Source organism: Arvicanthis niloticus, chromosome 24 (genome assembly GCF_011762505.2).
Source record: "Arvicanthis niloticus isolate mArvNil1 chromosome 24, mArvNil1.pat.X, whole genome shotgun sequence".
Lineage (NCBI taxonomy): Eukaryota > Metazoa > Chordata > Mammalia > Rodentia > Muridae > Arvicanthis > Arvicanthis niloticus.
The window spans coordinates 11,235,257-11,262,891 of NC_133432.1; the positions used below are offsets into that span (position 1 = coordinate 11,235,257).

Genomic DNA, 27,635 nt, shown 5'->3' on the forward strand with positions numbered 1-27,635 from the left:
CCTCCTGCCTCTGCCTCCGGAGTGGCAGGACTGTGGGACACGTCACCACGCCCTGTTTCCCCTTTCATTACTATAGCTCTCACCCTTCCACCCAACCCTCAGTAACAGAAGCTCCAAGCTTCCCCCCTTAGACTTCTCTCGGGCCTCCTGAAGTCTATAACCCACGTGCTTTCAATATAGCTTCTGCCTGAAAGCAGAAGTGACAGGCTGGGGACAGAAAGCAGGTGGAGAATGGGGAAGACTGCAGGGGACAGCTCACCCCCCCACCCCCACTCGTCTGGGAGACTGTATCTTTAAGAGCTGGGGCGGGGCGAGCCTTGAAGGGCGTGTTTTGGGCGGGAATAGAGGAGCCTGGGCGTGACAGGACTGGTAAGTGGGCGGGACGGGGTTTGTGGGGGCGTGGCCCGGCTGCTCCGGGCTGGGACTGTAGGGGCGGAAGGTTGTGGCGCTGGCCATCCGGCTAGAGGAAGACTCCGAGCCCGCGGATCCAGGCCCCGCCCGAGGTAAGTGGAGCTTCGCAGCCCGAGCACCCGTCACCCCAACTTCAGCTTCTCAAATCCAGTTCAAGCTGGGACCCCAAATCAGAGAGCGCTGCCCGGTTCCCATCCCCATCCCTCGCCGTTAAGTCTGCCCACCTCACCAACGCTGCACACAGGTGTCCGCATGCCGGAGGCGCTCGGTAAGTGCTTATTTGGAAGTGAGTAAAAGAAACCCGCAGCCGGTGTAGAGGTGACTTTCTGTTGGGGACGCGGAGTCTGGTTGCCCCTTGGGTCAGCGCTCGAGTCCATTTCACGGATGCGGACCCAGAGGCCATAAGCCCAGATTTCCCCTCCTCCAACACACACACTGCCCACACAGAAAATGCAGAGAGGAAATAGGAGGGCTGTGTGTTTTTCCACTCCACGTCCGTGCCAAGTGGAGTAGCTAGAAAAAGTGGGGGGAAGATTCATTCCCTGTCAACAGGTGAGGAAGCGGCCGGGTTCCCTTCCTCCTCTGGAGTCTCATTTTGTCCTTTTCCCTCCTGCCCCCTGAGGGTGAGTGGCGATTTAGAAATGCTTGTGCAAAGAATCACACCCCCTCAAAAAAAAAAAAAAAAAAAAAAAAAAAAAGGCTCGAATGGCCTTTGCATCCTGGATTGCAGAAAAATAAAATGCACAAAACATTTGAGGCAGCTTGCCTAAGGCTTAGAGCCAGTTTTCTGCTTGGACAGAAAAGTAAAGCTCATTCCCCCTGGCTGGAGGAAGTGGTTCATACTGCAGCCTCACCCGCCACTTCTGCCCATCCCAGTTTAGGCGGCTTTAAGCAACCTGCTTCTCTCTGGGCCTCGATTTCCCCATCCAAGGACGGTTGGCTTTCTGCGTTTCTTCCTCGCCACATGACTCTGGGCAGCCTGTTGGTGAACTTTTACCCTTAGCTCTCTGAACACTCAGAGAGGGCAATGTGGTGTGGCAGTTCAGCTGACAGTGAGGAATGAGAGTGATGGCGCCTCCCGGTGCCTCAGTTTCCCCATGGAAGGATATAACAGCAGGTTGTGGGGTTGTGATGCACCGGTCCCTTTCATCACAGCCAAGTCCACCTCAGAAGCGTGCCGGGACCCAGTTGCACGGTGCACATCTGACATCTCAGTCACTGAGGAGGCTAAAGCAAAAGAAATAATTCGATCAAGGCCAGCCTGGCAGACTGGGGACATCCTACCTCAAAATAAAAAGTAGTCAGAGGGCTAGAAGCAGGCCGTGGTTCATATTTATAATCCCGACACTGTCAAACCAGAAGCAAGAGGACTGTCACTAGCTCAAGGGCAGCCTGGGCTACCTAGTGAATTCCAGGCTAGCCTATCTCAACAAACAAAACCAAACAACTAAAACGCAGCAAGGCTGGAGATTATAGCCCAGTGATAGAGTGCTTGCCTGCCATATGTAAATCGCTGGGGTCCATCTTGGATGTCCCACCCAAAAAGGAAAAAAAAAAAAAAAAAAAAAAACACAATCAAACAAACAAACAAACCCGAAAGTCTGAGTTCCTTTTTCTTGGGACTGGATACTTACTACTTAAACTGATCTCATTCAGCTGTCTGGCTCGGTTCCCTAAGCCTCTGGCAGGCCTGCTGTCCTGGCGAGGGACAGGTCTCAGGGAGACACCTAGAGGATAGGGGTGGGAGATGGGGGCGGGTCGCTCCAGAACAGGAAGCATGTGATGCAGGCCCAGGAGGGCAACTGAATGGGAATTGGGCTTCTGTATGGGTGGATAGGGACTTGGCTTTGCAGGAAAAGGTTCTCTGGGCTCCTCCTCCTGGGACCTGCAGCAATAAAATCCCCTCCTCTTACCCAACCCTGCAGGCACTAGAGTGGCCAGCCCGTTGGAAACCGAAGTGAGCACAGAAGGCGCTGGTCAGGCCCCAAGGGGCCCATGGCAGGCAGATGGCTGGATCTGCTCTGGGCGCCTGGTTTCCTCTGTGTGGCTCTGATACTGGAGACGGCATCTGGGGCCGGAGACCCATCCAAAAAAGCTCATGGACACATCCAGTTTTCAGCCGGAGGTGTCAAGCAGACTGCCATGGCGGACGTGAGTACCCCGGCAGGGCAGGGCAGGAAGATGGGTCGGGTGGGGCGTGTCTGTTCTAGTCCCAGCTAATCATTACGCACCTGACCCTGCCGATCTGAAGGAGCTCAGTCAGATAAAGTTAGAGATTTCAGACAACAGTGAGCTGTGTAGCCATTAACACTGTGGGGGGAGGCTGGGATTGTCCGCAGTGGTCGGTCGTCTGTGACAAACTTGTTCTGTGAACCAGTCATCTTGGAGCCAGGCTTTAAAGGAAGGGAGGAAGCCTCTTTCACGGACAGGCATGTGGGAGAAAGACTAGGAACAAGTGCAAAGGCCCTGTGGCAGGTTCTAGCTTAGTGTGTTCCCAAACAGCAAGAAGGCCGGAAGGGAGGACTGAGCAGTGTGTATAAGGTTTAACCAGGTGGGTGGAGAGATGATGTTGACCTGATTATAAAAGGCCTTGTGGACTGAGGCTGGAGGGTGAGAATTGGGAGCCAGAGGAGGGTTTTTTTTTTTGTTTTTGTTTTGTTTTTGTTTTTTTTGAAACAGGGTTTTTCTGTGTAGTCCTGACTGTCCTGGAACTCACTCTGTAGACCAGGCCAGCCTCGAACTCAGAAATCCGCCTGCCTCTGCCTCCCAAGTGCTGGGATTAAAGGCGTGCGCCACCACTGCCCGGCAGAGGAGGGTTTTAAGCAGAGGGATGATCAAACCCTGATTTATGGAGTTCCCCCCCCTCCTTCCCCCAGGCTGCTGTGAAGAGGCTTTCTTGAGAGGGGAGAGACTGGTGGATGGGGAGGCCCTGCTGCCTCCAGGCTGGGAGCCTAGGAACATGGTGGTTGTGTTTGGAGTAGTGCTGGGGACACAGAAAGGGGGATACACAGGTGGATCCGGTGGAGAGCAGGTGGGAGTGAGGATGACAAGGCTCCAGCCCCATCAGCTGAGGATGTCCTATTGTTTGTGGGGGGGGTCCCTGGGGGAGGAGTGGTGGGCCAGACAGAGGCAGGGGCAGGGAGTAGAGAAGTCCACCGTACACCTTAAGGCAGGAGCACCTGGGATCGCTACCTGTACTTTTTTTCCGTGTGTGTGTGTGTGTGTGTAGTGTGATATGTATATGCACCCATGCATGCTTGCATATGTCGAGGCTTGCACTTGTGGGGTGCACATGAACACATACGTGTGCAGGAGCCTGTGCAAGCCTGCGGTTGATATCACGATGGCTTGTTCTTCCATCGTGCTCACTGAGGTAGACCCTCTCAGTCAAACCCAGAGCTCATCGGTACGGCCATGCTGGCCACCTTGCACTGTGAATCCCCTCTTCCTGTTGAGGTTGGCATTACAGGAGGCTTCACGCCCACCCAGAATTTACATGGTTTCTTGGGGGCATCCATACTCCAGGCCTCATGTGTGCAGGGTAGGCAGCTCTAACCACTGAGCAATCTCCCTCCCCACCCCCCCAGCCCTTTTCTTTTGTTCGTCTGAGACAAGGCTTTCATGTTTGTCAGGCTGGTTCAAACTCACAACACAGTGGAGAGTGACTCTGAACGGCTCCTCCAGCCTTCAGCTCCTGAGAGCTGGGAGTCCAGGCATGTGTCACCATGCCTGGTTGCTTTCCGTGGATGCATGGGTAGAACACGGGGCCTCCAGCTAGGCACATAATCCTACCCGCTGGGTCATGCCCTGACACCTTTGTTTTCCATGTCAGAAATCACAGGCTCGAGCCACCGGCTCTGAGAGTCTTGTCACCTACACCAAGTTTATAGGCCGGGATATCTTCACCCCACCCTCTAAGAAGGTCACTGGGCAATTGAGCCCATTTTACAGATGGGTGGGCAGTCTGCAGTTACTGGCTTATAAACTTGGCTGCTACTTCCCCGTACTCTGAGGGTCAAGGCTACGGAGTTGGCTGTGAGCAAAGTGGTCCCATGGATCCCTTGTGACAAACCAAACCTTCCTCCTCTTTAGGGCATCGGGCCCAGTATAGGCTCCATCAACACCTCCAGTGCTGAACACTTGACCCCGTGCCTGGAGCCTGAGGGCCACCACCCTCAGTGTACGAGATTGTGCAGCCTCTGCTCTTGTGTTTTGATCTTATACAAGAACTTGAGCTGTAGCCCAGGCTACCCAGGCTGGCCTAAACTCAGAGTTTAATGTTTACTAATGTTTAAGTTTCCTGAGTACTGGGGTTACAGACATGAGCTTGCATGCTGGTAGCTGCTGTGTGTGTGTGTGTGTGTGTGTGTGTGTGTGTGTGTGTGTGTGTGTGTGAATATGTAGACAGGCTGGCCTGGAACTTTGCCTCCTGAGTACTGAGACTAAGTTGTTTGCGCTTCCATGCCTAGCAGGGTACCTAATGTTTATTGAGCCCCTACAGCGTGCAGGAATTGGACAGAGAACTTAAGGAGCCATCCCTCTGTGACTTCTGATGCTCTGGAAACAGGCCAAGAAATAAACTGTAGAATAACAGAAAGTAAAAAAGAACCCAGTTAAAAGAATGTTGGGTGTGGTGCGAGACAGGGAGAGCCAGCTGCTTCGCCTCAGGCCATCAGGGAAGGGCTCTGGGAGGCGAGGTTCTCATTTTCTTTTCTTTTTCCTTGGGTTTTAGAGATAGGGTTTCTATGTGTAGCCCTGCCTGTCCTGGAACTCTCCCTGTACACCAGGCTGGCCCTGAACTTTGGGATCCGTTTGCCTCTGCCTCCTGAGCGCTGTGATGTTTTTTATTGAGGCCGGATCAGTAGGTGCAGAGGCCCTGGAGCCGGGGCAAGGTGATGTTTTTTTCATTAACTGAAGGAGGGCCCTGTGACTGGATGACTGTGCAGAAGGAAGAAACAAGGAGACCCCGGTCAGAGGCAGGTGGTTCAGCTCGAGAGTTTTAACCATTATCGTACCTTCTTTTTTTTATCTTTACATTTATTTGTGTGTGCCTGTGCATGTGTGTGTAAGCATGCCACAGCAGGCTTGTGGAGGTCAGAGTTGAGTGTACAAGAGTCACTTCTCTCTCATCATGTGGGCTCTGGGAATTGAACCCAGGCCAACACAGCTTCTGGTTGTGGTGGCACACATCTGTAATCCCAGCACTTGGAACCTGGAGGCTGGAGGGTCAGGAATTCAAGGCCAGCTTGGGCTACACAAGACCCTGCCTCAACACAGTAACAAAAAAATTGGCAATGGCACAGGTTACCTCTGGTTCTGGGACTCGGCCTGGTGTGGGTGGGGCTCGGTCCTGAGACTCCTCCTGTGGTTGTCCCACCTCTATAGTCTCCAGGAATTGCACCGTGCTGGAGGAGTCCTTTCTCCATTTCCCCTATGGTCTCTCTCACATTGCCTTCCTTGGTTCTGACCATCCTTCCGCTCTCTCGGGAGGATCTCAGGCCACCAGCTAATCCCAGAGAGCTCTAGCCTCAGGCCCTCACCTTAACCATGACCACAGTAATCAGCACACAGGTCCAGGGCTTGGGGCCTGGACACTATTTGGACCACCATTTCCATGAGCACAGATAGAGAGGGTGGTCAAGTAGCTGTGCAGTTATGTCTGTCTGTCTGTCTGTCTGTCTGTGTCTATGTAGCTCTGTCTGTATTTATGCAGGTGTGATTATCTGTGTATCTGTCTGTGTCTATTCAGGTGCCTGCGCTGGCACTTTGGGGACATCTTAGCACACAAAAGCGTTGGGCTTTCCTGGCTGCTGCTGACAAAGAATAAGGAGGTTGAAGGTTCCTGCCTTCCTAGTTAACTGATTGGCCTCTTCCTGGAGTCAAATGGGCTCTGACACTCTCAGTCCCCATTTGGACTGCAGAGGGAGGGCAGGGGAGGACGCAGAGACAAATGGCACTGAGGTGACAGTGACCAGAACACTTTGAGTGAGGAAACCAGAGTTCAGAGACAGCGGTCGTGTCCAGAGATCACAACAGCTGGACACTTAGGGTCTCCTGACCGTCCAGAATTTGCTGTCCTTCACAATAGCCCCGCTGGGTAGAGGGAGACACTGTGGTTCCAGGCCACATGCAGTTTGCCACTTGCCTGGCTCCATGGTTCTGAGAGACAGGAGGCTGTTTTTGTTTTAGAACTTGGATGTCTTTCAGAAGGGCATGTGACTTCCCAGAAGGCCAAGAGGCTCCGTGTGTTTAGCATTTCTGTAATCTGTGTGGTTCCCCAGGCATGAAACTGGCTGCCCATTCCTGACCCCCAGAGCCCAGTGTCCTTTGAGTTCTCCTGGGCTGAAGTGGAACCTCAGGGAAGAGGGTGGTAGGATTGTGGAGAGGTAGACAGATCCCCTAAGCCAGACCCAGAGCACTGCCGCCCTGCTCCTGTGCTACTGAGTGAGTGCAGGCTGGGGAGGGTTGGGCCTAGGGGAGAGAGGGAGGGATATCCAGCTCAGACAGGGGCTGGGCAGTCAGGACATGTGATGAGAGGCCACTGTCAGAGGACTTGCCTTGCTGACTCATTCTAGTGTCTCTGAGACACTGGGAGTGTCCTGCATGTCATCTTCCTGTGTTCTTGCGTGTGTGTGTGTGTGTGTGTGTGTGTGTGTGTGTGTGTGTGTGATCTGTGTATCTGTGTGTGATCCTTAGGCTGACCCTGAGGATGGAGATGAGGGAGCAGAAGAGACTGAACAAGAAGAGGGCCCACTGTACTGCGGCTATAGCTGGCCCTTGCCGGGCAGAGCTGGGTGGAACACATCCAGCAATAGCTGGCTGTTTGGTTGCAGGCGTGGGGTGTCCCTTCCCCTCTCTGTACCTCAGTTTCTCACTTATGAAGTAAAATCCATTGAGCTATTCCCAAGGTCTCTTCTGTCCAAGGAAGGTGATGTCCCCCCAGTGTCACAGACCATGTTGGCATGCTGGGGGGCGGGGTGTGGCCAAGTCTGAGAGCCCACAGTGGGGCTGCTTTTGGACTCTGGGCTGGTTATAGAATGCTTCTGCACAGTGCTATTGTGGACACACAAAGCCCTGATTCCCTCCCCAGCACTGCATAAACCATGGTAGTGCTTGCCTGGGATCCAAGTCCAGGGAGGTGGAGGCAGGAGGATCAGAAATGCAAGGTCATCCCCAGTGCGAAGCACAGTCAGGTCCAGCCTGTGCTACATAAGACCTTATCCCGGCAAGATTCTCCCAGCAAGCCCCACTGGTGGCAGAAGAGAGGTGCTGGCCCACTCCTGACTCCCTCCCCTGTGCTAGGGCTCCTGGAGTCACAGTGGCAGTCACCAGCCCTGCTCTCTGGCTGTGTTCATTCCTAACCTCTGTCCTGTAATGACGTCCCACACGCCTCTCTAGCACACCTTGTGCTATGAGATTCTTGCTCGTCTCAGCTTCTAGAGGCCATGACCCAGCCTGAGACACACCACTCAGGACTTTCACTTCTCGGGCTTTTTCCCTGACAAAATATTTTGACTTGTGCATCAAGTCATGCTGGAGGAAGTTCACCATGGGCGGAGTGAGTCACTCCCTGAGGGGGACCTCTAAGTATCCTAGGAGAGAACAGAACGCAGCCATTGTCATCTAAAACACTACAGTGAGGTGGGGAGCAGAGGGGTGAACAGTTGCTTGCCCAGCCCTGGAATCCCACATGTGCACTTGGGAAGTGGAAGCAGGCAGATCTCTGAATTTGAGCTAGCTTGGTCTACTTAGCAAGTTCCAGGACAGCCAGGGATACACAGGAGAGCCAGACAAGAAGGGGCCTGGAAGAGAGGATGGATGGTGGAAGCTACAAAGTGGCTGTCTCTCTGTCCTGGTTCCAGCAGACTCTGTCCCATGTGGGCCCTTCTATGTTGTCTTAGCTTCCTGATCAAATCGTTTCCTTATCGGACTCACCCCACATGCATGTTTGAAGCTCCCTACACTGTGCGTGGTGTTCTGTCACTCATAGGTTTTTTTTTTTTTTTTTTTTTTTTTTTTTATGAATGTTCTTTTTTTTGGTTTTTCAAGACAGGCTTTCTCTGTGTAGCCCTGGCTGTCCTGGAACTCACTCTGTAAACCAGGCTGGCCTCGAACTCAGAAATCCGCCTGCCTCTGCCTCCCAGGTGCTGGGATTGAAGGCGTGCGCCACCACTGCCCTGCATGAATGTTCCTTATATGCGACATTCCTTGGTAATAAAGCAGATTGCAGAAACAGGATCAATTCGGGGTCTCCTGATTTCTGTAGAGCAAGTGATAGACCATACATACTAACGTAAAGAAAAGGGAAAGTTTCCCGTAAGGCTGTGTGTGCTTGAAAGTGGTAATGATTCGATTGGAGGAAGAGGAAGGCAGTGGGCGGGGTTGAGGATAGGCGATGTAATCATCTTTATATATTGTTTTTTAAGCATGTATTTTAAAATTATTTTTAAGTGTGTATTTATGTGTGTGTGTGTGGGGGGGGGTATGAACACATGATGTGGGTGCCCTAGCAGGCCAGAGGCATCAGATCCCTTGGCAGATGTGAGCCGCCAGATGTAGGGGCCGGGAACCTATCTCTGATCTTCTGCTCTTAATCACTGAGCCATCTCTCCAGCCCATACTGTTTTATTCTGGGACAAACATGCATTCATGAATGAGTTGACTATCACATTTATCTGTTTATTGTATGTAAATGGGGGGGGGCATATGAATTCAGAGATCAGGACAGCTTTTGGAGTCATTTCCATCACTTGGGACCTGGCGATCAAATTCAGGCTACCAGGCTCAGCGAGCACCTTTACCCACGGAGACAGCTTATTGGCCCACTAATGTGTGTGTGTTTAAAGATTTATTTTATTTATTATGAGTACATTGTAGCTGTCTTCAGACACACCAGAAGAGGGCATCAGATCCCATTACAGACGGTTGTGAGCCACCATGTGGTTGCTGGGAATTGAACTCAGGACCTCTGGAAGAGCAGTCAGTGCTCTTAACTGCTGAGCCATCTCTCCAGCCCAAGTTCATATTTTTAAAACAAAAATGTCCAGTGGATTCCTTTGGGCTCAAGGGGGTTAGGGACAGACTGAAGGGAGATGGAATTCAAGTGCTTACATGGCTCCAATCCAGCCCCACTTTGTGGCTCTGTCACCCATATCCCCTGCCCTGTCTCTCCACAGTGCCGCGCTGTGTGTGGCCTCAACACATCTGACCGCTGTGACTTTGTCAGGAGGAATCCAGACTGCCGCAGCGAGGGGGGCTACCTGGACTACCTCAAGGGCATCTTCTGCTACTTCCCCCCCAACCTCCTCTCCCTGGCCATCACCCTCTATGTGAGTCTGTGCCTGGGACCTGGTAATGGGCGCGTGTCTGTGGAGGGATGTAACTCTGTCTCCTTTTCTGGTCCCCACCAGGTTTTCTGGCTCCTTTACCTCTTTCTGATCCTGGGAGTCACCGCGGCCAAGTTGTGAGTGTGGCCTGGGCTCGTGTCCAGGGAAATGCAATCCTGAGAGCTGAGATCCAGTGACATGCTTTCAGGAAATGATGGGGCAGGGGCCAGTCACTGTGGGCTTGCTCGTTGGTAGCCATGCTTGGGGAAAGGTCTTCACGCATGCGCACACACGTGCTTATGGCAGAGGGTCCTCGCGCATGCGTATGGCTGTGCTTATAGCAGAGGGTCTTCACGCATACGTATACACGTGCTTATGGTGACCAGAGGCCAATCTCAGGTGTTGGGTTTTTTGTTTGTTTGTCAGGGTTTCTCTGTGTAGCCCTGGCTGTCCTGGAACTTACTCTGTAGCCCAGGCTGGCCTTGGACTCAGAGATCCACCTGCCTCTGCCTCCTTAGTTCAGGTATTAAAAGTGTGCGCTGCCATTAGGATGCTAATTAGGCATTCTGTTTTTTAAGAAGGGGTCTCTCACTGGCCTGGGCTCGCTGACTGGTCTAGACTGGCTGGCCAGTGAACCCTTGCCTCCCCAGCAGCTAGGGATTCAGAAACATGCCACCACGCCCAGCTTTTTCACGTGGGTCCCAGGGAGTGAACAGATACTCATGTTTACAAGGGAAACATTTTACTGGCCGAGTCGCCTCCCAGCAGATCCTGACAGCTGGCTCTTCCTCCTCTAGCTTCTGCCCTAACCTGTCAGCCATCTCCACCAGCCTCAAGCTCTCTCACAATGTGGCAGTATCCTTTGGTCCAGCTCCCTGTAGGAAAGGGTGGTCGGGAGGCAGGGGCGCAGGATCAGTGGCGGCTATGGGGCGGGAAATGGTCTTCATGGAATCCCCTTGACATACTTCCCCATGGTGTCACCTTCCTGGCCTTTGGAAATGGCGCTCCAGACATCTTCAGTGCTCTAGTGGCTTTCTCAGACCCACGCACTGCTGGCCTGGCCATCGGGGCTCTGTTTGGTGAGCACAGCTCCACTGGGGTATTGGCGGCATTGGGGATCACTCAGGGTGCCGCCACCTCCTGAGCTCTGGTCTCCTGTCTTCCAGGTGCAGGGGTGCTGGTTACCACTGTGGTGGCCGGAGGCATCACCATCCTGCACCCCTTCATGGCTGCCTCCAGGCCCTTCCTCAGGGACATCACTTTCTATATGGTGGCCGTGTTCCTAACCTTCACTGCGCTCTATCTTGGCAGGATCACGCTGGCGTGGGCACTGAGTGAGCAATCAGGGGGACCACTCCAGGACAGAGTCTCTGGAAATGTCTGGGGACAGAGTTGATTTTATCCAAAGTGACAAACACTACTTAAGCCAGCCAAAGATGAGGAAAGGGTGTGGGGAGGGGTGGAGCCTGGTGGTTTTCAGATGAGATCGTGACCCCTGGGGCCTCACAGCAAACTGGGTCAGTTCTGATTAAGAGAGACCCATAAGAACGTTAGCAAAGCCGGGAAGGGACAAGTGGCCCAGGAACCAGCCACAGAGGGGACTGTTATTCCCCTATTTCCCTGGCAAGAAGGCAGGAGTGGGGAAATGAGAGCCTGGCAAGGGTCTCGAGTTGGAGCCATACTGCCATAAAAGGGAATTGGCCAAAGACAGGGCAGCCCAGAACGGGTATCGGGGACTGCATCCCACTCGCCTGCTGCTCTAGGTTCCTGCATGGTAGCTTAAGGGTTACTGAGCACCCATGCTTCCTCCTATGATTGTGGGGGTTCGGGGGATATAGGCAGGAAAGGTGAGCCTAGAATAGCAAGAAAAGGTAGAGCCACAGAGATGGTCACTCACCCTCCAGGACACCTGGTGACAGTCTGCACCTCTGCCTGCAGGTTACCTGGGTCTCTACGTGTTCTACGTGATCACAGTCATCATCTGCACTTGGGTCTACCAACGGCAGCGAAGCAGGTCTCTGATCCATTCCATATCGGAGACACCAGGTGAGGAACCTCCACGAGGGGATGAGTGAGTGCCTCTGTTTTTCACTCCTGCCCCTGCCCCGTGTCCCCCAAGGCCAGTCCTTGTCCTGCCCGGTCATCTCTTCACCATGCAGTTTCCACCCCACCCGGGCCAGTCATTCCCTGGTTTGTGCTGGCGAGCCACAGAACCTTCTCGTCCAGGGTCACAGGTCCCCATGCATTATTGCAGTTGTCCTCACTAGTACAAGTTGTGTGCATCTCTGCCCTGTGGAAGAATCCAGATGAACCCTATGGCACATGTACAGAACACGGGTACACACATATACACAAGTGCTCCACACCTCCATACATGCACATGTGTACATAGCACATACAAAATACACAAAAATACACGGCATGCAAAACAGGGCCCACAGAATGCACACATGCAATGTGTTGCACACGTGCAATACACTGCACACATGAACACATGCAATACACTGTACACATGCACATATGAAATACACTGCACACATGCATTACACACATCCATACATGCAATACACTGTACACATGCACATATGAAATACACTGTACACATGCACATATGAAATACACTGCACACATGCAATACACTGCACACATGTGATACAGTGCACACATGCAATACATTACACACATCCACACATGCAATACACTGCACACACACAATCCACTGCACACATGCACATGCATGCATGCACGCACACACGCAATACACTGCACATATGCAAACAAATACACAAATACTCACCCAACACACAGATAGGAGTAGCACACAGGATTCAAGTGTTTACTGCAGGCCAGGCATGTCATGTGACTCCATCCCCTTGGTGACACTTCTTTTGTATGGGGACTCTTCACTCCTGATGCAGGGAGAAATCAAGTCCTCTCAAGGTCAAGGAGCTAGAATAGGGAACTAGAACTCCAGCACAGGGTGCTGACCCAGACCCAAAGGCCTCACCAGGGAACCTGCCAGCCATTCTGTTACCAGTCTGCATAAAGCCTGTGTGTGTGCCTGTGAGCCTGCAGAGGGCAGCACTGTCTCATTTCTGGCATGGAGCAGGAACTGGGGGCTCTCCTACAGGAAGCCCGCCAGGATTTCTCCCCTCTCCGCTAAGCAAGCTGTTGGAATTCAGAGCCTGTCCCTCTGTTGGGTCTGCAGATACATGGAAGCTTGGGCAGGTTGGGATGAGAAGAGACAGGTGATTCTGAGAGAGAGGCCAAGGTCACAGAGAGGCAGAAAGAAGTCTGGATCTGCCCCTGTCTGGTGAGGGGTGAGGGCCACTTTCTTCTGAGGCTTCTCTTCCCAGAATCCAGGCCTGCTGAGAGTTGGAACTTTAGAGGAACATTCTAGGCAAACCAGAAAGCATTGTAGTTGTTTGTTGGGTGTGCTGGCAACCCAGCACATGGGAGGCAGAAGCAGGAGAGTCAAAAGCTCAGGGCTGGGGGCAGCAAGATGGCTCAGCAAGTAAAGATGCTTGCGGCCAAGCCTGAGGACCTGAGTTCGAGGGGGACCCAGGATCCTTATGTTGGAGGGAAAAAAATCAACTCCTGTTAGTTGTTCTCTCCTTTGTTTCTCTCTGCTATGTATTCCAGGCTATCCTAGAATATGTACATACATGTACACACACACACACACACACACACACACACACGTATATAACAAAGGAGAGAGAAAGGGAGAGAGAGAGAGAGAGAGAGAGAGAGAGAGAGAGAGAGAGAGAATGAGAATATCCAGGCACCGACCTGACTTGGTTTGGTCAGCATTGCCACAGCCTGAGGTTTAAGGATGTTCTACGAGTCATGGTCCCACAGTGTAGGGATTTCTGAGTGTGTGTAGCCATTGCCAAGAAAGCTAAAGTAAGGGGTCAGGCAGAGGAGGCAGAGTGTGTACCTGGCATGGTCTGGTTCTGGATCCCATTGTATGAAGCAGGCATTGTGGTGTGAACCTATTATCCCAGCACTAGGGTGATGTGCCTAGCCAGGAAGAAGTTCAGGCCAGCCTGGGCTACATGAGACCCTGCCAAGGAGAGGGGATAAAGAGGTAGGGATGGTCGAGCAGTGATGGCGCACGCCTTTAATCCCAGCACTTGGGAGGCAGAGACAGGTGGATTTCTGAGTTCAAGGCCAGCCTGGTCTACAGAGTGAGTTCCAGGGCAGCCAGGGATACACAAAGAAACCCTGTCTTGAAAAACAAAAACAAAAACAAAAACAAAAGGGGGGGTGGGTATGGAGGGAGTGAGAAAGGCCTGGACACTTGTATATTAACTCTGCCCTATCCCAGGGGTGAGCTCCTGACCCGACATGGTTCTGGAAGGTTCTGGGACGTCATGGGAACATGATAACCCTGCCTGCCCTGTTCCTCTTTCCCACAGAGTTGCTGTCTGATTCAGAGGAGGACCAGATGTCTTCCAACACCAACAGCTATGACTATGGTGAGGCTGGGCCCTGGACCCACGGGCATAAGGACACCAGGGCCCAGCCTTCCCTGAGCTGAGCTGGGGCTTGGTTTAGGGTCTCTTCTAGGTTGGGAGGGCAGGGAAGGCAAGGGGAATAGGCCTTCCTGGATGAGCCACACGTGGCCACACTTGCCCTGCCTGGACCACACAGGAGATGAATACCGGCCTCTGTTGCTGGGCCAGGAGACCACTGCTCAGATCCTGATCCAAGCTCTGAATCCCTTGGACTACAGGAAGTGGCGGACTCTGTCAATACCCTTCAGACTCCTGAAAGTGGCCAAGGTAAGAGAGGCCCAGGCTCCGGGCTCTTAGTCGTGTGACTGTAATACAGTGTGGGCTCTTGCTTAGTTTTGTTTTGAGACAGATTGTCTTAGTTAAGGTTTTACTGCTGTGAACAGACACCATGCCCAAGACAACTCTTTTTTTTTTTTTAATTAACCAAAACAACCCTTATGAGGACAACATTTAATTAGGGCTGGCTTACAGGTTCAGAGGTTCAGTCCATTATCATCAAGGCAGGAGCATGGTAACATCCAGACCAGGCATGGTGCAGGAGGAGCTGAGAGTTCTACATCTTCATCTGAAGGCTGCTAGCAGAATACTGATTTCCAGGCAGCTAGGATGAGGTTCTTAAAGCCCACACCCACAGTGACACAGCTACTCCAACAAGGCCACACCCACTCCAACAAGGCCACACCTACTCCGACAAGGCCACGCCCACCCAAAGGGCCACACCTTCTAATAGTGCCACTCCCTAGACCAAGAGTATACAAACCATCACACAGGTCTTGTGTAGTTCTGGCTGGCCTGGAACTCTACGTAGACCAAACTGACCTTGAACTCACAGAGATCTACCTGCCTCTGCTTCCTGAGTCTTGAGGTAAAAGCTATGTGCCATCATCCCCAGCCACTGTGCCCCATTGGTTGGAGTCCACTGAAATGCCCTTTTAGTGGCCAGCCTGGGACGTAGTGGGGAAACTGAGTCCTCAAGCTTGGCTGGTGACCTGACCCAGGGCTGTCTACACTCTGTAGAGGAAGAAAGGTGTCTTCCCTAGACAGGAAAACCCACCAATGTCCTGAGTAGATTTTAAGCCTCTTTAGTCTCAGGAATAACGAATGAACTATGTCTCCACCCTGTGGCTGTGATGTCATCTGAGCATTGTTGGGCTGGGGACATAGCTCGCTGGTAGAACATTTGCCTAAGGTGCTTGAAGCCCTGAGTCCCATCCCCACACTGCATAAATGGAGTGTGAGGAACATCCCTCTAATCCTGGCTCAGAGGACGCGGGAGCAGGAATGGGGACAGCATGCACGCAGGCGTGGGGCCGGGCCTGCTTGTGGGTGCTTTGCAGCAACCTAGCACTCCAGAGTAGGGGAGCGTCTGCTGAGCCCCCACTCCAGCTGACACCCTCCCACTCCCACAGTTGCCTGTGGAGTTCTTGCTGCTGCTCACAGTCCCCGTTGTGGACCCCGACAAGGATGATCGGAATTGGAAACGGCCACTCAACTGTCTGCAGCTGGTCATCAGCCCCCTGGTCCTGGTCCTGACCCTGCAGTCGGGGGTCTGTGAGTACCCCTTCCTCGCTGCTTCCATCCTCCTCCTTTCCCCCTTCTCTTCCTCCTCCTCTTCTTCCTCTTCCCCCTCTTCCTCCTCCTCCCCTCCTCTTCCCCCTCTTCCTCCTCCTTCCTCTCCTCTTCTTCCTCTTCCCCCTCTTCCTCCTCCTCCCCTCCTCTTCCTCCTCTTCCTCCTCCTTCCTCTCCTCTTCCTCCTCTTCATCTTCCTGTTTCCTTCTTCGCCTCTTCCTCCTCCTCCCTCTCCTCTTCCTCCCCCTCTTCTTTCTTTTCCTCCTCTTCCTTCTCTTCTTCCTCCCCTTCCTCCTCCTCCCCCTCTTCTTTCTTTTCCTCCTCTTCCTTCTCTTCTTCCTCCCCTTCCTCCTCCTCCCCCTCTTCTTTCTTTTCCTCCTCTTCCTCCTCTTCTTCATCCTCCTCTTCCTCTTCCTCCTCTTCCTCCTCTTCCTCCTTCTCCTCCTGTCCAGGAGTCTCATCAGACCAGGGCATGCTCATGCAAGAGTCTTCCCTAGCATCGGCTCAGTCCTGCTGCCTGCAGGTAGAGCTATAGACAGGTGGCCCCCGGGCTGAGTTCTGTTCTCTACCCATCAAAGGCTTGCAGAGGGCTGTGGGATGGGTGGGAACAGAGATAGAGCACCTGCCTAGCACCTGAGGTGCTGGATTTCATGTCCAGTTCTACTTATAAGAAAATTTACAGAACAAGGCTTCGTTTCTCATGGTACCAAACTCCTCTAATCAACCCCAGCACTGGAGAGGCAGAAGCAGGTAGATCTCTGATTTTGAGGCCAGCCTGGTTTACACAGTGAGTTCCAGGATAGCCAGAACTATATACAGTGAGACCCTGTCTTTTAAAAAAAAAAAATTACAGAATGGGAGATTTCACACTAAATCTCCCAGCTTTATCATCTTGAGATCTGGACCTGAGTCCCGAAGGAAAACTTGGCAGAGACCAGAGATGGCTCTTGAATGGGTGCAGGAAGCTCATATAACCCCCGAACCCTCTATTGCCTTCAGAATGACTTGCCGGCCCCACCACGCTGGCTTTCTCCATCGATCCCAGAATGAATCATTTCTGCCTTGTTTTGGGAGAAGAGCACACAGACTCACCAGGCACTTTCTGTTTTCACCCCTGTTTTTTCTTATGTTCTGAGGTAACACACACCTTATTTCTCTCTCTTCTGACACCTCCGTTCAACCCAAGGTTGGTGGGGTGGGAGCCTGCGGCCAAAGGCGTGGGTGCTCATCATGTAACTTTCCTGCTAGGGTGAACCAGTTTATGGAGGGATGTAGGAGAGGGAGCGGAGGGAGGCAGATGGAGGTGCCTGGGAGCCTAGTCCCCTTCAGCCTCTGTCCATGGGGGAGTTAGGGCCCTGCCTCCCACTAGGGGAAGTCTGGAGCCTACTTTACAGTCACCGACTGGGGCTTTCTTTAGGATGGAACCCAGAGCCTCACAGCTAAATGTGGAACACGCCACAGCTCTCACTTTTTATTTTATTTTTTTAATGTGCATTGGTGTTTTGCCTGCATGTGTGTCTGTGTGAGGGTGTCAGATATCCCAGAATTGGTCTTACAGACAGTTGTGAGCTGTCATGTGGGTGCTGGGAATTGAACCTGGGTCCTCTGGAAGAGCAGCCAGTGTTCTTAACTACTGAACCATCTCTCCCGCCCCTCACTTTTTTTTTTTAAATTTTAGATAGTCTCAATAGGTACCCCAGGCTGTCCTTGAACTCAGTACAAGGTGGAGGATGACTATAAACTTCCCGATCTTTCTTTCCCGAGAGCTGAGCTTGCAGGCGTGGTACCACCGTGTCTGGTTTATGTGATACTGAAGAACTCAGGCTTTAAGAATGCTAGGCGCACTGTCTACCGAGCCAGCTGCTGCCCCAACCCCCACTTTCTGGCATTTTTGAGACAGTGTTTCATTTATATCATGGCGGCCTTCAACTCTCTACTTAGCTGAGACTGGCCTTGAACTTCTGAACCTATTTTGCATCACTGTGGGGGCTGGTGGGAGGAAATGGGGAGCCAAGCCTGGGGATCCCAGTTCCCTTTCTGGCCCCACAGATGGCGTCTATGAGATTGGTGGCCTCGTTCCTGTCTGGGCTGTGGTGGTGATCGTGGGCACAGCCCTGGCTTCAGTGACCTTCTTTGCCACATCTAACAGAGAACCTCCTAGGCTGCACCGGGTAAGAGCTGGCAGCCTCTGATGGGTGGCCTGGGTGTGTTTCTGGGCTGGTGTGGTAAATGACAATGTTTATCCTGCAGGTGAGCCGAACCACAAGCCATTTGCCAAGGTGAATTAGGCTTAATTTTATTGAGATATTACTCACATACTTTTCAGTTTTTATTTTTTCTGTTTGTTTGTTTGCTCCCTTATTTTGTGTGTGTGTGTTTTTTTTTAGATTTATTTATTTTTATGTGTATGACTGTTTGGCTTGCACGTGTGTCTGTGCACACCACGTGCACGCCTGGTACCCTAAGAGGCCAGAAGAGGGCGCTGGATCCCCGGCAACAGGAGTTACCTACAATTATGGGCCACCCAATGTGGGTACCAGGAACTCACCCAGATCCTCTATAGGAGCAGCAAATGCTCTTAACTGCAGAGCCAACCCTTCCAGCCCCTACTTCCTGCTTTTTTGACCGTATGCAGCCCAGAATGACCTTGAACTCGTGATCTCCCTGCCTCCGACTCTCAGTGCTGGGATCAGGTGTGGCTGTGTTTCTGGGTGCTGAGGCTAGATCTCAGGGTTCCACCACACCAGGCTGGTGCTCTGCTGAGCTGTGCCCCAGCGCCAGTGGGTTTCTCTCCTTCAGAGCTGTGTGAGCAGTGTCAGGCCATCTCACCTCCTCAGAACTGTGTGCCTGGTAGCCTTGCCTCACCAGCCCCTGCAACCTCTTTTCTCTCTGTCTAGATTTGCCTATTCTGGATCTTTCTTCCTCTCCTTCTTTCTTTAAAAAAAAAGAAACATTTCTTTTTATTACATTCGTGTGTGCATGTGCATCATGGTGTTTGTGGAGGTCAGAGACAACCTGTGGAAGTTGGCTTTCTCCTTACACTTGTGGATTTGGAAGATCGAGTGTCGGTTGTCAGACTTGAAAGCAAGTTCTTTTGTCCATCCTCCCTCCCTCCCTCTATCCACCCATTCTTCCCTCCTTTGTGGTACAAGACAAGTATTCACCACCGAGCCATATCCTCAGCCCTCTTTTGGGGTCTTGCTAAGCAAGCTGGATTTGAACTTGCGACGCTTCCACCTGGGCCACTCTGCAGTGCTCATCATACCCCAGCTGCGTTCCAGACATCGAGGGCATCCTAGTAGACCTGCCTTTCATGCCTGGTCTCTTTTGATGGCAGTTGGTGTCTGTAAGGGCCGTCCCTGATCTCATGTGTAGCTCCTTCCTTTTCTGAAGAAGGCTGCGCTGGGATGGCACCTGGGGCCTCAGGCTTGCCGGAGAGCATCCCTCAAGCCCAGCCTCTTTCCTCTGTCTGGGTCCCATCACCCTTGATACTCTGCCGCTGGGTCGCCACACACACACACACACACACACACACACACACACACACACACACAAACACACCAGCATGGGTTATAGGTACGTCCTACCCAGTTTACAGATGGGATCTCCATCCCCTCTGCAGCTCTTTGCTTTCCTGGGCTTCCTGACCAGCGCTCTGTGGATCAATGCGGCTGCCACAGAGGTGGTGAACATCTTGCGGTCCCTGGGTGTGGTCTTCCGCCTGAGCAACACCGTCCTAGGGCTGACCCTCCTGGCCTGGGGGAACAGCATTGGAGGTAACTTGGAGCTTGGGGGTGGTTCTTCTCTTCCCTAGCCATACTCAAAGCTAGAGAGGACATCCAGGGTGTGCTTCCTCTGCACCAGCGGGGTGCCTGCTGTCACTTTTGAGTGACACTGGGAGACTGGGGAGCATGTCACTAAACCACCACTGGACTGGAACATCCTCTAGAGGCTTTCCTAGTTGGATGCTTAAAACACTAGGCAAATCCCCAGAGTTCAGGAAGGACGTGAAACCCATTACAGCCAACCATGTTTAATGTGTGTGTGTGTGTGTGTGTGTGTGTGTGTGTGTGTGTGTGTGTATGTGTTTATGTGTGTGTGTGTGTGTCCACAGCAGCCAGTTATGGTTGGCCAGGTTTCACACCGAACATGCATTCTAGCATGGACCTGGGAGTCCAGAATCTAGCTGTTCTCAGTTCAGCTTTTTGAGCATCTTACCTAAAGCACACAAAAATACCGTGAGAGCTTGTGGGGTACAGTGCTACACCCCTAAGGGGGTGGGGCTTTATCCTTGTTTGTTGACTAGTTATGTAAACAGGAACCTGCCCCTCACAGCACATTCTCTCTGTGCAGATGCGTTCTCAGATTTCACGCTGGCCCGCCAGGGATACCCTCGGATGGCCTTCTCCGCCTGTTTCGGCGGCATCATCTTCAGTATCCTTTGCGGGGCTTCTCCGAGACCCCGTGTGGTGTCTTGGCTCTTGAGAGTCACGGGTGGACTCTGAGCATCCCACCCTTGGGACAGGCCGGGGACCTGTGGCTTCACTTTTGCTTTTGTGGATGGGGAATTGAGATTCCAGTCTTGTGGGACTCCTGGGACAGCCTCAGGTTAGTACAAAAGAAGCAACCTGGAGTGAGCCATAGCCTGTCTCATCCTCAGCTTCTATAAGGTACAGGGGTGTGGTCACTTAGCCTCAGTTTCCCCCAACTGCTGACTGCTCACAGGTATCAGGCATATCTGACACTCCATTTGACCTCCATAGGCCGATAGCAAACGGGGTTTTTGACACCCAGTTTATTAGAGGCATTAACACTGGGGTCCAGGGAGGGGGGCTATGGACAGTGAAGAAGTCCATGTGCTGAGGGGCCTCTGAGTCCAGGGCTGGGGTTGAACCGCCGGGAGGTAGGGCTGCAAGTTGGGCGTGGTCTCCAGCAAAGCTTCCTGAACCTACAGCAGACCTCCTGGTTGGCGTGGGGCTGGGCTGCTTGCTGCAGATCATCCAGAACCACGCTGAGGAGGTGAAGGTCAGTAGTGGGATGGCAGAATATCTTGAAAATATTTTGCATGGGGGTTGGAAGGAGTTTCCCTGCAAGCAGAACAAAATAACTGAGATACAGCCTGCGTGCAGTGGGCAGGTGGCTTGAGGCTTCGGTCCTGAGCCCACGACTGAAATCTTCGCTATGTAACTGGGTGGAGTGTCTCTGGGCTTTGCCAGTGAAGTGAAGTGATAACACATCCCGACTTCCTGGATAGCTCCAGGGAGGAGCTGGGAGAAGATGGGGTGGGGTCCAGCATACTAAGGGAGGTTTTGTTTTGTTTTGTTTTGTTTTGTTTTGTTTTTTGAGACAGGGTTTCTCTGTGTAGTCCTGGCTGTCCTGAAACTCACTCTGTAGACCAGGCTGGCCTCAAACTCAGAAATCCGCCTGCCTCTGCCTCCCAAGTGCTGGGATTGAAGGCGTGCGCCACCACCGCCTGGCAAGGGAGGGGTTTTAAACACCCAGGATAGCCTGGGTTCTTGTGAATGCTAAGACGTGTGTTCTGGGAAGTGGAGTCTGGGAATGTGCAATTTGTGGAAACCGGGAGAGTCAAACCTGTAGCTCACACATGCTAAGTATTATACCATCATTGCACCCCTAGCCCTGGAACCTGCTGTGTGTGTGTGTGTGTGTGTGTGTGTGTGTGTGTGTGTGTTTATATACAGTTATACACACCTGCGCAGACACGGAAACTGAAAGCAGTCATTGAGTGACCTCCCGTGACTTTCTTCCTCAATCACTCCAGACAGGGAGCTCACTAAACCTGGAGCCCATTGATTCTGGGTTAGGCTAGTAGTAGCCAGCCATCACCAGTAGCAATCCTGTCTCCATGCCTCAGTGCTGCAGCAGTTACAGGCATGTTAGGAAATCCAAACTCAGGGTCATCCTGTTTGTTCAGCAAGCATTTTTTTTTTAAACCAACTGATCCATTTCTGGCCACCCTTCCCTTTTTTGATACCGGCTCTCGTTTAGCTAGGCAAACACACTAATATCTGCATTTTAAACAAGATTCGCTGGGGCCAGTGTATGTTATACAAGGGATTCTGATTAAGAAGCTCCCCTCAAAGGCTGGAAAACTCCAGAAGACAGGGCTAGACAACCAGTAAAGGCATGTGGGCCTCCTCAGACCAGACACATACCCCTGCTCCCCAACCCCGATGTCAAGGCAGGACACTTCAGTGACATTATGCAGCAAGATGTCGCACAGAGCAAACAAACCCTGCACACAAGTGCAGGGTCCCGCACCTGGAGCCACTGTTAGAGAGAAGTCCAGCCTGGCAAAGAAAGGCTGGGCAGACAGCAAGCACCAAACACACGCGCTCATTCACACAACTGTCGCTTCTTCGACTCCACCATTCAAACACAGAAGGGCTGAAAGATATGTCTAACAAACACTTCCATACCCAGTCCGGGGCCTCTTCCACCCTGCTCTGCTTGCTCCCTGCATCTTGTCTGCACAGTGATGTCTTGACGCAGGATCGAGTCCTCAGCTACTTAAAAGTCAGAACGCAGCAGTATGCAGCCAGAGCCACACATGGTACATACTTGTAACCCCAGTACTTACGAGACTGACGCAGGAGGATTGGCCCAAGTTCAAAGCCAGACTAAGCTACAGGGCAGGGTCGTTGGGTGACTGAGGTTGTGGCTTGGTTAGCAAGGTGTTTGCCCAGCATGCACGAAGCCTTGGGTTTGAATCCCCAGCACCCCTAAAACAGGGCGTGGAAATGCATGTCGATGACTGCTAACATGGGAGGCCAGGAAGAAAAGCCCAAGCGGGTGACGTGGAAGCTGATAAGTAAGATCCCCTCTGCTCTGGAGTCTAGGAGTCTGTAACTGCAAAACCGAGTCTTGATGTCCCATATGGCAGACCCCATAGTTGTGCACCAAGGACCCAGAAGGCTCCCAGAGTGGGTACTGAACAATTCCTATTCTCCCCACAGCTGGAGCCAGACGGACTGCTGGTGTGGGTGCTAGCCAGTGCCCTGGGCCTCAGCCTGGTCTTCTCCCTGGTCTCCGTTCCGCTTCAGTGTTTCCAGGTCAGCAAGGCCTATGGCCTCTGTCTCCTCCTTTTCTATGTCTGTTTCCTCGTCGTGGTCTTGCTCACGGAATTCGGGGTGATTCACTTGAAGAAGGTCTGACTGAAGATGCTTGGCCTGGAGGTTTGGGTGTGATTCTGCTAGCCTTCCGAGGGGAGAAGAGGAGTGGAGTGGGGGACCCTCTGTAGTTCCCATGTAGCTCCCAAGAAGGTAGTCTGTCACCGCCAGAGCTCTGCATGGACGGGAAGATCCTGACTGCCACCACCCAACAGCCTTAGTGTGGGGATCTGGAGGCTGGCTTTGCTGGGGACAATCCCAGGTGGGAATGACAGGATCTGAATGACGGCCGAGGCTCTGGGGAGGCAGCCCTGTGGCTCCGTCATAGGCTCTTCCAGTCTCAGCGGGGTCAGCTGAGTCCTGCACACCAGCAGGGTGGCCTGAGGAGACTCCACACGCACGTGAAAACCAGACTGGGTTTCTCAGGCTCTGTGTCAGGTCAGCCAGAGGAAATAGGTCAAGTTGACAGCAGCAGGCACTGCCCTTCCGGGTTGGTGGCTGCCGCGTTGGACTGTGGATCTAAACACTTCTAGAACTTTGTGTTCCAAACTCTGGCTCCCCCATCTACAAAAACAGGAGCCAGCCTGGGCCCTGTGCCTACCTCAAGGGGAGCCCGGGTTGGGGGTTGGGGACTGACCCTCCCCAGGGCCGTCTTGCAAGTGGTGTGACCAGCCTTTAAAAAAAAAAATGCCACTCATTCCCTGACTGCCTTCAGCTGTAACCAAGAGACTTGACTTTTTGTTGTTGTTCCCCAAAATAAAAGACGAGTTATTTTAAGCATACCAGGAGAGTGCTGTGGGTCTCATGGGCTCTTTGCCTGGGCAGGTGACCTTAAGGCTGAGTGGGTGGGGGTGTGTGTGACATGGGGTCAAATAGTGGCCCACCCACCAACAAGCTGGAAGTCAAAGGCTGCAGCCATGTCTATAAAGCAGAGGCTCTTTATTGGCACGCCAGAAATCTGGGCACAGTGGGCTCCTAGGTAACAAATCACTGTATAAAACCTTCAACACAACGAGGCTCTTAACCCATACAAAATGATTGTCTGCACGGTGTGGGGTAAGTAAGGCCGGGGTGGGGGAGGAGAAGCAAGGAGGAAGGCGCCGGACACTGTTCCCACAGAGTGCCTCATCTCCAGTGGGGAGAAGGCATGGTGCCATGGCTGCCCCTGCTGGGCTGTGAGCCACCGGTTCCCACTCAGCTGAATTGAGGGAAGGGGCATCTGGGTTAGACAGGATCCGAGGGGTCTCAGCTTACAGCCCTGGGTGACACAGTTCCCTGCTCAGCTAGCAAGTTTAAGGGTCAGCTTGGGGTGTGCCCAACGTGACTGTGGGGACAGGCTTCTCAGGGCTGTGACCTAGAATCCAGGTTGAGCTCCAATAGAGGCCAAGAGCTCTTTGAGGTGGAAGGAACTTTGCCCGTCTCCTGACTGTGGAAACCAGTGGTTTTCCTGGAGGGTGTTGGGGGGAGGACGGCGGGGGGTGAGGTTGTGCTTTATTTAAAAGTAAAAACATCCGTTTCCCAGCTTGACCACACTAGGCTGACAGTTCACCTGCCCCTCCTCCCCTACCCACCTAGCTTATGAGAACCTTGGAAGAGGCCAGTACTCACTGGGCCTCAAAGTCCTTGAAAAGCAGCTACCTGTGGTGTGGTGGCCAGCTAGGGACTGCTATGCTGGGCGGTAAGTGTTCCTGTGCTGTGTGTGGCTTCCTCCCCAAACACAGCATCTACTGCACATATGAAGGTGTGGGGGCTGAGGGGGGCTGCCTTCAGCACCAGATCAAAGGAACTCTCCTGAGCAAGTCAAATTCCCAGGGCCTCCAGTTGGCTTTCTCCTGCTGGGAGAGCTTCCCCTGGGAGGCTGTGGTAGGGTTTCAGCAACAAGAAAGGACTGGAAGCCTGAGAGGATACACTGCTGTCTCCAGCCATCTCTAGCCTCCGTCAGCTCCCACTGGGTCCCAGGCACTGATCCCTCAAGGGAACCTTCTAACTTTGTCATCTACAGACACCATCCTGCAGGATGTGGGGTTTCTTCCTAGTGGTTTTGTCCCTAATACCAGACACAGACACCTGTGATGGCCTGGGGACAGGTAGGGACGATGCAGGGATGAAGCCACAGCCGGGACACAGTCAAGGTCCCCCAGGAAAGCCGGCATTGCTAAGACAAGGCAGCCTATTTAAGGAAGCCCTTCTTGAGCAGAGGGCTTCCAGAGTTTTCCATGGTAGGAAGAGCTCAGCCAGGCCTGGGCCTCCAGCCTAAGCCGATTTCTGGAGCTTAGGAAGACAGAGCGAGGTGGTTCGAACGGACCCTGGCTAGTCCCTTTCCGTCCCTGTGTAAATGTGTGCATATATATGAATGTGTCTACATACACACATGGTTTCCATACATCGTAGTACATAATACTATGGTGTTATTGCATAGAAGAGGCTGGCTTGACGAAACCCGGCTAGGTGACAGTCTGGGAACGCTGGCGACTGCCAGGGGTCTGCTGGGCTGCAGGGCCGGGCACACTGCCCCTGAGCTGCTGTTGCTCCTGTTCCCGGGCATGCTCCTCGTACCACTCCTAGAGAAGAGGCGGTTGCTGCTGAAGGTGGCTCACCTACCGACTCTCCCATTCCCCCAGCTGATGTGATGACCCCGGAGGGACAGTGGAAGAACCTCTGCTTGTGGTGGAGGACAGCAGAGCCAGGCTGACCCACTGAGATGACCACCCCACCACAACCCTGGAGTTACAGACAGTGGCCCCCAATAGAGAAAAAGCCAGAAAGCTGCCAGAAGGCCTGAGCCAGGCCCACACAGGTTCTGGAGGAGGCCAGGTCCCAGGCTCAGACATGGCCACTGCCACCGCCTTCCACTGGGCCACAGGGATGCCTTTCAGAAACTCACAGCCACTTTCCAGTTTCTCCAGAAAGCCAGCTGCTCCCAGGGTCTGGAGCAGTCTGGTAGGGCAAGCGTTAAACAGCTCCTTCATATTTAAAGAAACAGTACCCAAGCCACAGACCGTGAGAGCTTAAAGAATTCTTCAGGGACTGTGCCCTCATTAGCAGAGGGGAAACTGACACTAGAGAGGCTGGGCAGGTTGGGAGAAGATGTGGTGGTCTTGAGTGCTCCTGGGTAGTTGCCCACTGCTCTGCCTGTTCTGTCACTTGGGGTGGGGTCTGTCAGCATCAGCATCGAGGCTGCCAAGGGCCTCGGTCCGGAGTCCCAAGGAGGACATGGAGCCTTCCCGAGCCTTCCACCAGAAGGACACCTCCCAGGGCGTGGGCCCTACCTGGATCTCCTCCTGGTACATCTTCAGACTCAGGTCACTTTTGGTTCTCGATCGCCGTCCCAGAAACACCATGGAGTTTTGCTAGGGAGGAAAGGCATGGACTCACCTGGGGCTGGGCCTACCCCACTGAGGGGTGCCACCTGCTTGAGTGGCAGGCCCCGCCCCCTTGGCGGCTACAGAGCCTGTGGCTCCTTACCTGGTATTTCTCCATCTGAGAGAGCGTGTCGAGCAGCCGGGTGACGTCAGAGGAGGTGCCTCGCGCCTCGCGGTAAAGCTCCAGGATGGCCAGAAGCTCCTCCTTGGACATTTCCTTCTCGATGACGATGCCACTGTCCACTGAGGGTGGGGAGAGCCGGGTCCCATAACTGCTTTCCCCCACTGTGGAGTCTGATCTTCTCTCCCAAGCAGTGGTCCCTCCTCTCCCTCCCCTCACATCAGGAAAGTACTATGTCTGGCCAACAGCTTATGGGGACACAGAGCATCAGGGAGAGCAGAGTGTGGTAATCTCAGTATTAAGAGTATGGAGAGTGAATGGACCACCTCAAGACCAGCCTTGGCTGCCTAGCAAGTCTGAGGCCAGCCTGGGCTACATGAGCACCTATCTCACAGAGAGGGCTTGAAGAGAAAGTATCCGAGAAAATAGAAAAGCATCAGGTGGCATTGAGGACGCAGAGATTTGAGGATCACTTACATAGCAAGATTGTCTAATCCCACACATTTGTGTGCATATATAAAGTCAACCAGCTTGCTACCACACCGATTTAAGAACCGGTAGGAAAAATTTAAAAATTATATTTAAAAAAAAAGGGGGCTGGAGAGATGGCTCAGCACTTAAAAGCACTGACTGCTCTTCCAGAGGTCCTGAGTTCAATTCCCAGCAACCACATGGTGGCTCACAACCATCTGTAATGGGGTCTGATGCCCTCTTCTGGTGTGTCTGAAGACAGCGACAGTGTACTCATGTAAATAAAAATAAAAAAAATAATTAGGAATGGGAGGTTGGGAGGTCTGATCTGATGTTTGGTTCCTTTCCTTTCTTCACTTTGGGGTTGCAATCCGGGGCTTAGTACAGCGCGGAAACACTGAGCTGCCGCTCGGCTAAGAACGGACAAGCAGGAGGCAGCGGGAACAGCCAGGCCACTGGGCTGCAGAAGGGACACTGTTCACCTCTACGATGAACTGCTCACAGCTGGAATAAGGCCCTGTGGTGGTCTGAGTGTATTACGAAGAAATGAGGCTGCCCTGAAGGCTCACACCAGGAGTCACAAGCTGTGGTGACAGGGCTAGCTGTCCCACTGTCCTGTGCTGGTCAGAGTCTGTAAGGGGTTGGGAGGGAGAGGAAGGGTGGCTCCTCCCACAGCCTTTGCCACTCAGGATGAAGGGATGGCGGCTACTTGTTACACTTTTAGG

The 27,635-nt window shown here is 52.8% G+C and overlaps 2 protein-coding genes across 3 annotated transcripts in view; one reads left to right on the forward strand and one right to left on the reverse strand.

Annotated features, from left to right (window-relative positions):
• The first annotated feature begins 348 nt into the window (after nt 1–348).
• On the forward strand, nt 349–23,738 carry Slc8b1 (solute carrier family 8 member B1). The gene is made up of 16 exons (XM_076922641.1): nt 349–503; nt 2,337–2,562; nt 9,588–9,740; nt 9,822–9,874; nt 10,535–10,591; nt 10,710–10,816; nt 10,904–11,071; nt 11,676–11,783; nt 14,159–14,218; nt 14,394–14,524; nt 15,667–15,808; nt 17,876–17,997; nt 19,449–19,602; nt 20,180–20,260; nt 20,784–20,851; nt 22,804–23,738. The coding sequence occupies exons 2-16, from the start codon at nt 2,407–2,409 to the stop codon at nt 22,999–23,001; spliced, it is 1,758 nt and encodes a 585-aa protein (XP_076778756.1). The 5' UTR covers nt 349–503; nt 2,337–2,406; the 3' UTR covers nt 23,002–23,738.
• Nucleotides 23,739–23,878: 140 nt separating this feature from the next.
• The window catches only part of Tpcn1 (two pore segment channel 1), a 50,256-nt gene continuing 46,499 nt past the window's right edge, over nt 23,879–27,635 (reverse strand). For both annotated transcript variants that reach the window (XM_076922628.1, XM_076922629.1), the window contains exons 26-28: nt 26,422–26,561; nt 26,226–26,306; nt 23,879–25,517 (exon numbers count right to left, since the gene is read on the reverse strand). In XM_076922628.1, coding sequence (XP_076778743.1) covers nt 25,401–25,517; nt 26,226–26,306; nt 26,422–26,561 — 338 coding nt within the window. In that variant the 3' untranslated portion in view covers nt 23,879–25,400. The remainder of the gene's footprint in view (nt 25,518–26,225; nt 26,307–26,421; nt 26,562–27,635) is intronic.

What these genes read in the sequence shown, in the direction of transcription:
- Slc8b1 (XM_076922641.1), top strand. Translation starts at nt 2,407, where the DNA reads ATGGCAGGCAGATGGCTGGATCTGCTCTGGGCGCCTGGTTTCCTCTGT. An exon ending in TTCCATATCGGAGACACCAG is followed by an intron (nt 11,784 to 14,158) that starts GTGAGGAACCTC and finishes TCTTTCCCACAG; the next exon opens with AGTTGCTGTCTGATTCAGAG. An exon ending in TTTCGGCGGCATCATCTTCA is followed by an intron (nt 20,261 to 20,783) that starts GTATCCTTTGCG and finishes AACCTACAGCAG; the next exon opens with ACCTCCTGGTTGGCGTGGGG.